The sequence below is a fragment of the Notolepis coatsorum genome (assembly GCF_963971535.1).
Source record: "Notolepis coatsorum genome assembly, chromosome: 2".
Taxonomy (NCBI): Eukaryota; Metazoa; Chordata; class Actinopteri; order Aulopiformes; family Paralepididae; genus Notolepis; species Notolepis coatsorum.
In genome coordinates, this window is record NC_140166.1 from 185,384,635 (window position 1) to 185,397,679 (window position 13,045).

Here is a 13,045-nt window from a genome sequence, read left to right on the forward strand (position 1 = left end):
AAGTATGTTTTTATCGTTTTCTGCAGCTTTCTCCAGAACTTGATTTATAGCCCCAAATGCATTATATTGATGATGAAATACAGTTTGATAGGAATCTGTGCGAGATAAAAAAAAATTCAACTGGACTTGCTTCTAGGAGTTACTAAGTATGATCTGATGTTGACCGGATGGGCGGGGGGTCGTTTATAATTCCGTGGCCAACGTTATATCATTCATCTAGTGTGGGTGATATGATCATTAGAGCAGTTAGTATCGAACGCGCTGAAAAATAACGCTGGATCTTACCGTATCTTCCTCGCGCCGTTGGACGATGAGCGTGGAACTGAAATATTCCTATTATGGGATGTAGAAATATCCGATCCATTTCCAGGTTGTATAATAGTATATACGTCCAAATCATGTTGTTTATCGAGTTATTGGTAACGGATTGCTATCCGTTGTGATCAGCTCGAGTCCTGAGACTATTACCGAGTGATCGGACCGAATTGAAATGAGCACCAGCTTTCATTTCCTGTTTCCGCCCTGGCGATCCGCCGATCGGCCACCAGATGGCGCTCTTGAACCGTTGGAGAGTTGAGAGGGGCTCAACAGTGCATATCATGTCTCCGGGGGAGAAATATGATTTCGATCACAGATTTTTGAAATATTGATATCAAAGACGCTGCCCAGCGTCTTCGGCAGAATAAGCATGGCGGGGAAAGACGCTGCCCAGCGTCTTCGGCGATTAAAGTGTTAAGGACCCCCTCGAAAACGAGATGGCATATCTCAAGGGGTTTATCCTCCCAATAAATTTCAAATGTGATATAGCTGTTTTGACTGTAAAAGCCATGAGGAAATAATAGCACACACATATACTATCGATCATCTAGCGTTTATTTGAAAACGATTCATAAATAGACCGACAAATGATAACGTTCTGGAATATTCCAGTAAAAGGCGATTATCATAAAATGGGTTGTTTTTCCCCGGAAAACGGGTGATTTTCAAAATGCTATCAAACGGAAATTAAGCGATAAAAATACAATCTGCCTTGCCAATGTTGACTGGAAAATGATTATTTGATAAGCGATGGGCAGATTAGACACATAGCCATAATTTAAAACATAGATTAGGCGATATTAACGTTAACATTGGGAGTGGATGGTGGCATCAAGGGGGTAAAAAGGAAAACCCGGCGTGGCACTCAAAGTGTTAAGAACTTCTACTCATGTACAATAGAGAGCATCCTGACTGGCAATATCACCTCCTGGTTTGGGAATAGCACCGCACAAGACCGTAGCAGACTACAGAGAGTGGCCCGTTCAGCCGAACGCACAATTGGAGGGGGGCTTCCCACTCTCCAGAACATTTACAACAAGCGGTGCATGGGTAAGGCTAAGAGAATTATCAAAGACTCCAGCCACCCAAACAACTGCCTCTTTGAACTGCTGCGGTCAGGCAAGCGATACCGGAGTCTCATGACAAGCACAGAAAGACTCAGAAGAAGCTTCTATCCCCAGGCTATCAGGCTGCTCAACGAACAATAACACTATGTAACAACCATCAAATGCACTCACAGCACACACATCCACAAGCACACACTCACTTTAAACAAACAACTCACTGCAGCACCCACTTTACCCACTTTAGAACACCTAAACACACTTTATATTTATTGGTAAAGAATTTGCATTACAACCCATACCTCATTACACCTTACTGTAAATTGTACCTCATCCCATTTCTGCTTTGCACTGTATAGTATATTGTATATTAGTATTATTGTATAGTATATTGTATGGTAACTCAGTTACTTCTACTCTGCATTGAACATTGTACATATGTACATACTGAACACTTGTGTCTACGTATTTGACTTATATTTTATACTTGCTATACTTATTTTATTTTATACTTATCTATTTGTGTCTAGCACAGTCTCTGGAGCGTAACAGAAAGAAGCATTTTGTATAAAGGTATTCTGTACTTCTGTATGACAACTAATAAAGAAACTTGAATTTTAATACATTCCCGTTTTATACCATGGTGAATATGAGTGTAGCTTTAGAGTAATTTTGTTTCTTTTTTTTCTTTTTTTTTTTATCCCAATTTCGTATTTCCAATTCTTCCCTCCCCTGTCTTGAACGTTGCTAGACTATGCCTCCCACTGGTCGGTTGTAGTGAGGATAGAAGCCTTGCATCACGTGTCCCCTCCGGTACACGAGGCAGCCTGTCGCATCTTTTCACCGCAGCAGCTCGAACTCTGTGGCGAGGCTCACGCTGCCCCCGATACTTCCTGTTTCCGCCGCACCGGCGTCACCCAACCAACCTGTAGGAGTCGCTGTCCACAATGTCCAATCCTCACCCACTGGCTTTCCCACCCTCTAACACTGCCAATTGTGTTAGTATGACGGCCGGCCAAGCCGGTAGCAACGCAGAGAGCTGGGCTCGATACCAGCATCTCCTGCATTAGTGGCGAGCGCCTTGCCCACTGCGCCACTCAAGCTGCCTGCTTTAGAGTAATTCTGTGTAATCCCTGGAAACGCCGCTAAGCATTCACTAGAAACCGTGCCATTCCTCGCTTGGATCAACAATCAATCTGAAATCAACGCTATATTATCAGTATATTATGTTTCATGAAAGGGGGGGGGGGGTTCTATGTTCTATTATGCTTATGTGGTTAAATAAAGGATTTGATTGATTGTGTTGTTGCCTGTTGTAATCTTGGCAGTATTGAAAATAAGGGCCCACCCTCAATGTGTTAAATAAAGGTTGAATGAATGAATGAAATTCATACTGGATAAAGGATCTCAGTCATGCCCATCAAATTACTACTCTTAGCTATTACATTACAGAGGTGTCAATTTTAACTGGATTTATATTATAGAATGACCACTGTTTGGTGAGTTTGCCCCCAAAAAATGAAAAGGTCAATTGTTCTGGAGTTTTTACTTTTCCAGACAAAAAATGTAAGTCATGAATAACAACGATAAGAATGATGGGTGCGGCTGGTAATAATTAAAATTACAGAACCTCCCACAGTAAAGTAATCCAGGTTGAGTAGGGTTTAGGAACCACTAGACTAGTTATGCCCCAGATCAAGCTACCAAGTAGTATTCATTGGCTGTACTGTATGTTACTAAAGGTCCAGCAGCCATGTCCCATCATGTTCTGGCAAATATATGAGTGATTATCGAGAAAAGGTTGTTGATAGTGGAAATCATTTGACCTTGCATAACTTTGCCTCATTTTGCTGACTCATGTTGCACATAATCATAGGTCAATATGTTTAGTCAGCTGTGTTTGATATCGATTGCACCACTCTCCCTCTCTTTTCCCCACCAGGGCTAATGCAATTCCGGTCTCCCCTGGCCCAGGATCGGACCATATCGGGTGGCCTGGCCCCGCTCCGGTACCTGGATGACCAAGGTCAGCCCACTGAGGAGTACCCCCTGAACCCTAACGGCTCCCCCCAGGGTCTGGCAGGCCTCTGCTCCAAGAACGGGAGACACCTGGCCATGATGCCCCACCCTGAGCGCTGCACCCTGGGCTGGCAGTGGCCCTGGGCGCCGCGTGACCTGCGGCCCTCCCTCAGCCCGTCACCCTGGCTGCGCATGTTCAGGAACGCAGCCGCCTGGTGCAGCAAGGACCAGTGATGCAGCTTTCAGAAGTATCCAAACTGCTGCTGGTGTTGTTGTTTTGTTGTTGTTCTTATTATCACATGTGTGTTATCAAAGTTCCCTCTCTAGTAGCTACTCTACTGCATCTGTCATTCTGTGGTACTTATACTTGGTTTTGTTACATTATTGTTGAGTACTGATTTTTACCATGATAGTATTTTGCAACATTCAACTTTTATAGCTTCTTGTTGACTTCATATGCATTCCACAAGATTTAATTCCTTCCAATTACTGCACCTTTTCCAGAGGCGTTTTGATGAGCTGGCGTTTATTTTTAGAGGTTGGCACCGGCTACATAAAAAGAGAACCTGATTGGTCCTCTGTATATCACTTGATGAATATAATTGGTTGTCAAACTACTGATTCCTGCTGAATGGTTTGTGAAATTTAACATGTGAATGAATTAAACATTTAAACATACGTGTGTGAAATGTGCCTTGGGATTTGAAACGTTTCAATAAAAAAACAAAGGGACATGTTAAACATAATAAATACTCTTTATATAATACACATATTTACATGAATTCACAGTATAACACATATTTATAAGAACGCCAACATTATAGTACCAACACAATATCTCAGTGGGGAAAGAGCTCTTGACGGCTCTAGTTAACAATATTATTGTCTAATTTGGTACAATGGGAGTAATGCTACTAATAGTTGAACTTTAGTTGAGATACAAGAAAATAAAATCAATATGCAACATAAAAAACCTACTGTAGTGTAAACCCACACCCAAAGGAAGAAAGAACTTGCATTGGAAGAGCTTTTATACCAGTTTAGTGGTCATTGAACTATAGTGCCTCTTGCGAAATGTCAACAGAAATGGGCTTACTACCCTAGATAGACTTTAGGACTTAACCTGTATGTTCTATATTGTAATCGTGATTTTCACTCTCAAGATAGACTGGATGGCGGACGGTATAATGCAGAAACTGTCTCTTGATACAGGACTGTGTAAACACCCTTTGACTCATGGAGTTGTACCCCCCCACCAGGTGAGACATACAGATCCGTCTTGACAGCTACATGCTGTGGTGTGCCTCCACAAAGGAACTCTCTACAACCCAGTGGTAGGAATCCAATTATCGAATGTCTAAACAGTTTCTATTGAAACCCCAGCAGCTTCTTATCTACAGTGAGTTCCCCAGGACTGTAGTGTGTGTGGTGGCAGTATGGCCTGCTGAGTGCCTTCCCTCTGGCTCCATCTGCTGGTTAATATTGATAACACAGATGAGGAGCAAGCTGACCACCACCACGTCGTCTAGGACCCCCAGGAGGCCAGAGAGAGAGGGGTCAGACTCCAGGGGGGTCGCCGAGGAGGAGGCGGCCTCCAGGGCTGGGGAGGAGAAGGACACCACAGTCCCTACGCAGCACAGGGCCACCCTGAAGAAGAAAAGCCATACTAGCCCTCCCATGGTCCCCAGTCCACGGGCTAGCAGCTGCAAGAACAAAGGCGTGTCGCACAGGTAGTCTGTCACCTAGGATACAAAAGAGAGATTACAGGTTAGGGAGGAGTTGTCAAAATATATAAGTTTGGAAATATGTTTATCTAATTCTATACTATTATTAGTGTAGTATTTTTCTCCCATGACGATCATAGAATGAAAATGTAAATTCTATTGTGGACATAAGAGTCTGCTGTACAACTTTCAAACAGCAACTGGCCACCCTGATAACTCCACACATACCGCATGTTACTGTGATACCAATGCCAGGAATCAAAAGACAAGGAAACGCAGCTGCATGTGTGTTAGACAGAGAGGCCTCTATTGTGCAGCATTACTCAACAATACTGTCTCAATGCCACTGGGTTGCATAAGATGTATTCCCGTTACCAGACCCATTATAATGGGATGGTGAAGTAATTGTTTTATGATAATGGTAATCTTATCATCTGATCTGAGGTCACATTCACAGCCATAAAAGGAGATCTTGACAACCTGATATAAAACCAAACAAGGTGAGTTATTGACGTACAGTAGGTATAGAAATGGGGATAAAGGTACGGTGAAGAGTTATAGGATAGAGTAATTATAGGATAGAGTAACACTACTTCAGGGGGCATAATTCTTCTTTTTACTGTTATGTAACTTGTACTGTATGTGATTGTTCTTGTTTGTGTATTTGTATTAGCTCTGGTGGGAAACCATGTTTCCCCTCTGGGATTAAGAATAAAACCATACCATAATAATAATGACAAATAAATCAATAATACATTTTAAAAAGAAACTGCTCAAGGCTCAGAGTTGATGTCTCGTGGGAAATCCTTCCAGGATTGGCTCATACTGTATTTCTCAGTTCCCAGTGACACCTTCAATAAAGAACAATCCTTTTGACCCATAATAAGCATACACTCTATATGGTTCCTTGTTAGAGCCTAAAGGTGCTAAAGTGTTGTAGTATGTTGTTGTGTCATGTGGCGGTTATGTGAGACGTTGGCTGGAATACTGACCCTTCTCGGGGCACCGGAGTAGCGTTTATTGTAGTCTGTGATTTCACCCAGCACCTCTCTCTCCTGTCTGTCGGCCTGGCTCTCGCTGAAGAGACGGCACAGGACGCTCACCTGAAAGTCAGTTGCTTTTAGTTCCACTGCACCCACTTAGATCATTGAAGAGGTTCATTCCAAAATGAGATATCCACCATTTGGTCAAATTGACTCCTACTCTGATGAAATGGTAAGTAGCCTAATTTACTTAGATATGTACTGTATGGATATATATTGTTTTGAAATAAAACATTTGGAATAAAAGGAGAAGGAAAGACACATTATGTTGTTTGTAGTGCTGTCAGGCGATTAAAAAAATGTATCTAATTAATTACAGGATTTGTAATTAATCTCATTTTAATCGCATAACCATTTTATGCCTGATATTCTATATTCTATAATATTTCAAATTGCATGTGTCCGGATGGCAGAATTTAGTACTGTATCTACAAAACCTTCTGTTTAATCATCTTCCATCTATTAATTTGCTTAGATTTTTCAGGTCTGGTCAATTTGAGCATAGTGTTATTCACAGTCAAAGATACAAAAATGTTTTATTGATATTCTCATTTGGTTCATTACAATTTACTCAAGCCTAGTAACAGACACGGTATTTCTGACACTGGGAATACATTCCCTGAGATCCATAGATGTCCCTAGAATCCGATACCAAGAACATGCAAATGGACCATATAAAAAAAAGTCTGTAAATGTGTATTCTACGTTTTTAATGGAATGAATGAGATAAAAGAAAATGGCATTTAAAAAATATATATACTTTATTATTATTTATTTTTTGTAATTAATTTTCATAACGCGATCATTTGCTGTGTAATTAATTAATCTAATTAAAGCGATAAACTGACAGCCCTAGTTGTTTGTCAAATTAACATATTGTCAATTATTATTCATATTGTTGTTATAGTCATAGATTATTAATACATTTCCCATGCATACCTTCTGTCTACAGAGAGGACAGCTGATGGCGTCCAGCCAGGACCCATGTCTCCAGTATGAAATAAGACAGGGAGCTGCAGACAGGAGAGAGAACACCCTGATAAACACTTCAATCATATGAGTCTAATAGTGTTGCACTCAAACCAGTCCATAATCATATGACCGTTGATATCATAATGAGTCTAATGGTGTTGCACTCAAACCAGTTCATAATCATATGACCGTTGATATCATAATGAGTCTAATGGTGTTGCACTCAAACCAGTCCGTAATCATATGACCGTTGATATCATAATGAGTCTAATGGTGTTGCACTCAAACCAGTCCGTAATCATATGACCGTTGATATCATAATGAGTCTAATGGTGTTGCACTCAAACCAGTCCGTAATCAAAAACGTCCTATGAAATCTGTTTCTGGCAGTGAAGCTTCAACTACGTGGATTTTTACCAACGATAATAAGCAGGTTGAGAGGTGTAAGTGCAAAGTCTGTAGGTGAGGGAAGGTTGAAGAGGCCTGAAGAAGGGTTAAGGGGCGAGGCAGTGGTAGTTGTGTTGGGTTACTAATAGTGGTGAAGTAGAACAGGAGCAGTGGTCGTTGTGTTGGGTTACTAATAGTGGTAAGTAGAACAGGAGCAGTGGTAGTTGTGTTGGGTTACTAATAGTGGTAAGTAGAACAGGAGCAGTGGTAGTTGTGTTCGGTTACTAATAGTGGTAAGTAGAACAGGAGCAGTGGTCGTTGTGTTCGGTTACTAATAGTGGTAAGTATAAACAGGAGCAGTGGTAGTTGTGTTCGGTTACTAATAGTGGTGAAGTAGAACAGGAGCAGTGGTTGTTGTGTTAGGTTACTAATGGTGGTAAGTAGAACAGGAGCAGTGGTTGTTGTGTTAGGTTACTAATGGTGGTAAGTAGAACAGGAGCAGTGGTCGTTGTGTTCGGTTACTAATGGTGGTAAGTAGAACAGGAGCAGTGGTAGTTGTTAGGTTACTAATAGTGGTGAAGTAGAACAGGAGCAGTGGTAGTTGTTAGGTTACTAATGGTGGTAAGTAGAACAGGAGCAGTGGTAGTTGTTAGGTTACTAATGGTGGTAAGTAGAACAGGAGCAGTGGTAGTTGTTAGGTTACTAATAGTGGTAAGTAGAACAGGAGCAGTGGTAGTTGTGTTGGGTTACTAATAGTGGTGAAGTAGAACAGGAGCAGTGGTAGTTGTGTTCGGTTACTAATAGTGGTAAGTAGAACAGGAGCAGTGGTAGTTGTGTTCGGTTACTAATAGTGGTGAAGTAGAACAGGAGCAGTGGTAGTTGTGTTCGGTTACTAATAGTGGTGAAGTAGAACAGGAGCAGTGGTAGTTGTGTTCGGTTACTAATAGTGGTGAAGTAGAACAGGAGCAGTGGTAGTTGTGTTCGGTTACTAATAGTGGTAAGTAGAACAGGAGCAGTGGTCGTTGTGTTTGGTTACTAATAGTGGTAAGTATAAACAGGAGCAGTGGTAGTTGTTAGGTTACTAATAGTGGTGAAGTAGAACAGGAGCAGTGGTTGTTGTGTTAGGTTACTAATGGTGGTGAAGTAGAACAGGAGCAGTGGTTGTTGTGTTAGGTTACTAATGGTGGTGAAGTAGAACAGGAGCAGTGGTAGTTGTGTTCGGTTACTAATGGTGGTAAGTAGAACAGGAGCAGTGGTAGTTGTTAGGTTACTAATGGTGGTAAGTAGAACAGGAGCAGTGGTAGTTGTTAGGTTACTAATGGTGGTAAGTAGAACAGGAGCAGTGGTCGTTGTTAGGTTACTAATAGTGGTAAGTAGAACAGGAGCAGTGGTAGTTGTGTTAGGTTACTAATCAGAATCAGAAAGGTCTTTATTGCCAAGTATACTTTTCACATACAAGGAATTTGCTTTGGACGTTACTGGTGCGACATTAGCTGACAGACATTAAGACAATAGTGGTGAAGTAGAACAAGAGCAGTGTTCATACATACTGTACATAAACCACATAAACCTATAGATGACTGGTATAAAGTGCATGTAAAGAGCAGGATAACTTTTACTCTTACAGACTCATGTCTCAACTTTTGAAATATGAAATCAGTATTATAGTTATCCTAACATAACGATATAAAAACTTGCCTGTGATTTTGTGGCTAAATAATGGACCCTTAAATTACAGTGAGCATATGAGAAGTCGAATTTGTGGAAGCTCTGTCGGGTGACAGCTAGGATTGAGAAACCATGGCAACAGTTAATTATTAATACCCATTTGAAAAGACTGGCCTCAAGGCTCAAGTCATATGACACCCAAATACTGATGTCACTCATGTGTCACTGGTCAATGATGATTGATCAGGTTAACTGGCTGACTAGACTGCCTAGCTGAAAAATAAAATCATAGTTAGTGAATTAGTGAATAATGGAATTTAGAATGGAAGAACAATGTGTGAACAACAGCAACTTAACCCTTACCTATCATCTAACCCAGAACCCGCTGTTCTGTTTGTGTCTCTGTGTTCTCTCTTACCACAGAATAGGTGACCACAGTTGGTCTGGACGGGGAAAATTGCTGTCTGGAGGCACACAGGACAGTGCAGGTCTCTGTGTCCCACGGATGGACAGAGCTGTGAGGCATCCTGAAGGGACAGAGGAGAGACAAGAGAGAGATTTAATAAATGAAGAAAGGAGGGAGAGAAAGAGAGAGGTGAAAATGACAGATGAGAAGAAGGAAGAGACACGTGTGTTGCAACAAAGTCAAATAAATCAAAGTTAAATGATCGATTCCTGATAATAAAAAAAGAACAAAATAACTCAGATCGGGGTGTACTCTGTCGCTTTTTGATAAAATACCTATTTTAGATCTATCTATCTATCTATTTAGGTCGTCCTCGGACGGGCCCTCCATCGGTGCTTCCAGTCATCCCAATCCTCCATGCATCTGGCTAGCTCGCCGGTGCTTTCTGTTCCTGCATCTCTCCTGAGTACGTCCACGTAGGTTAATGTGGGACGTCCTCGTGATCGATGCCCGTGTGTTGGTTCCCACAGCACAAGTTTGCTGGTTGGCATCTCATGGTGTCTCTGGCAGTGACCTGCCAGCCTCATTCTCCTGACTGCCACTTTATCGCTCACCTTTAGCACCCCCCATACAAGTTTGCATTAGTGACATGCTCATCCTAGAAGTTGGGAGATACAGGCTGTCCTAAGAAGTGGAGCGGCGCTCTATAGCTCTATTGTATCAGGAAGTCATAACATATAGATATCCTGTACAATAACTTCCAGTAAGCCAATGTCTGTTATCACACACGGATGTAAAGATGAAGCTTCTGTGCAGTGACACATCAATGACAAAAGTGTTTTTTTTTCTTGGCAGAGGTTTTCTGTTTTGTGACTGTTGCCATGATAATGACCCTAATAAAATTGATAATCAGCGCCAGATGCCAGCCCTAATAATAGACTGTTTCATCTTGACAACATAAACATTCTAAGGAAATTCTATGGAATACACTTAGTTCCCCCATAGCAACAAAATTCAAGTGAAACGTCTACAATAAACAAACATTATCCTTCACGCCTGTCTCAAGCAATAGATAGAATATCATTTACTATATGTCTTACACAGCCCATTCATTTCATATTCAAATGGAGAAAATGAGTTTGCCGTACCGATAAGCAATAATAGATAAACTACAGATGAATTGATTGACAGTCATGTGATACTGAAGGAACGTGACTGTTGTAGCTAACATGACTTAAAATAGGCTTTGAGCTCTGGCCCCAAACAATCGGAAGCCCAAGAGACGGGTTATCAGAAGTCAACTGAGGGGTGTGTCTCTGTCTCTCTCTCTCTGTGTGAGAGAGAGCGAGAGAAAGAAAGAAAGAAAGTGTGACTGTGTATGTGTGTGTGCATGCATATGTACTGTGTGTGTGTACAGTATGTATGCTGTAGATGTGTGGATGCCTCACCGTGTGGTAGCTGGTCTGTGTTGCCGCTGGTTGCTCAGGTATGTGTAGCAGGACTGCTGGTGGGCCTGGCTGACCCTGACCCAATGCACCTTCAGGGAGATGGTCTCTCCTGTAACGTGACATGACACCAATATTGACCCCAGTCCGATTGTTAAACCCAGCTTGAATGATACTCAGCTGGTACTTAGAAGATGATGACACCAAATGACAAAAAAGCATCTATTTTCCAATTGGTTAGATGCAGATCCTCTGCCCTAAGTGCTTTGATAGACATAATGCCACATGATAGAGTGGAGACTGACTGACATGTTTCATTCCCCCGGAGCTGTTCAACTTAACGCATTGATTTACAAGTTTACTATGAATCACTTTTTTATGCTCAAATGTTTATTTGGATAACTAGTTAACTAACATCTGAAAATGTTTCTCGTTCTATTATATGTTAATATGTTATATGTTATATATTTCTGTTGTTGGGGTTAACTTATGGAACAATGCTGATATCAATTTTAAGAATGAGTCATTTGCCTTTGGTTTTCAAAAAAAAAAAAAATTATAGCACTATAGCTGATAGCTGGTTTGTATTTTTTAGGGTTTCAAATGTGAATAATTAAAGTTTTGTTATAATCTTTTGAATTTGGAGGGTAGATTAATTTAATAAGAATATAGGACAGGCACAGCCTGTAGCCTGTACCAATTATTGCCAAAACAGAGAACGTTGACCTTATTTACAATCTGGAATGATTGTGCATAATATTGTATTGTGTGTGATAACCGAATAAAACGACTACTACTAATACTACTACTACTAATAATACTATTACTACTACTACTGCTACTACTACTACTACTACTACTGCTGCTGCTACTATTCTCATCATACAATAATATAAATGTACAGAGCTGGTGGGACATGTTTATGTTATAATTAAGCATGGTCATCGTTGATCTTTATTTCTAATAATTCTGAAATTAGATTCCAAACAACACAAATAATGAATTACAAGAATTCATAATAATCACCTGGCACACAACCCATATATTAACATCTTACACCATTCACCTTTCACCCATCCACCAGTGACAGATGAAATGACTTTGTTTTCAAAATACAGATATACCGAGGCTGAGTGCTGTGGCAGGGATGCATTGTGTTTGTATTGTCATACTTAAAAGACAGACTTACCTCGGCTGAGAGCTGTGGCAGGGATGCATTGTGTTTGTATTGTCATGCTTAAAAGACAGACTTACCTCGGCTGAGAGCTGTAGCAGGGGATCATTGTTAAGCGAGTAATTCTGTGGACAGGCGAAGAGTCCGAGTGTACGTCTCCTGGAAGGAAGGGAAGTGCTGCCTGACACCATCACTGTACAAAATAAATCTGACTGGCCAGTTAATAATCAACCAGGCCTTCCAATATCAGCCTGCCTCTACCTGCCTGAATGCAGCAGCAACACATTCAGATCAATAACTCCATGCTTTCTATACCAAGACTGTATTCCAAATGAATGAGTATTCAGCGTGTAACACTGTAATATGCAGTGATAAAACTGCATTAATTAATTTATGTATTGGAATGACAGCTTAAAAGCAGGGGTCCCCCCCCCCCTTCCCACGTCCTTCCTCAGGTCTGATGCATTCTATTTTGGTCATGTGACTTTTCACGCAAGGTCAAAGACATGGCAAAAACACACACACACACACACACACACACTCACACTCACACTCACACACACTAAAGTAGGCTAGAGTCGACCCTGCCAATCATTCACCCAAAGTTGACTTTGCTGAGAGGTCTGCCCCACATGCTTTTCCTTTATCATAAACCACCGGTTGGGAAATACCTGTAGATGGCACTGGGCCCTTTTGTATTGTAGGTTAAAATCTCTTTTTAATGTTTTTACTTGAATTAAACTTGAATTCATCTTGGTAATATGTTGTGGCCCTAGAGCCCACAAAACCCATTTAAAATGTATAACTTAATAAAAAAAACTCCTG

At 41.0% G+C, this 13,045-nt stretch overlaps 2 protein-coding genes across 3 annotated transcripts in view; one reads left to right on the top strand and one right to left on the bottom strand.

Moving 5' to 3' along the window:
- The window catches only part of pfas (phosphoribosylformylglycinamidine synthase), a 54,930-nt gene extending 50,906 nt beyond the window's left edge, over positions 1–4,024 (top strand). For both annotated transcript variants that reach the window (XM_084307569.1, XM_084307570.1), the window contains exon 28: positions 3,325–4,024. In XM_084307569.1, coding sequence (XP_084163695.1) covers positions 3,325–3,635 — 311 coding nt within the window. In that variant the 3' untranslated portion in view covers positions 3,636–4,024. The remainder of the gene's footprint in view (positions 1–3,324) is intronic.
- A 771-nt stretch (positions 4,025–4,795) lies between these two features.
- LOC311223646 (E3 ubiquitin-protein ligase RNF170) lies at positions 4,796–12,329 on the bottom strand (the record flags this gene model as incomplete). Its single annotated transcript, XM_084308419.1, has 6 exons — positions 4,796–5,143; positions 6,118–6,228; positions 7,108–7,181; positions 9,614–9,722; positions 11,050–11,158; positions 12,301–12,329. 6 exons carry the CDS (start codon positions 12,327–12,329, stop codon positions 4,796–4,798), a joined length of 780 nt encoding a protein of 259 aa, XP_084164545.1.
- Between the last annotated feature and the right edge of the window lie 716 nt (positions 12,330–13,045).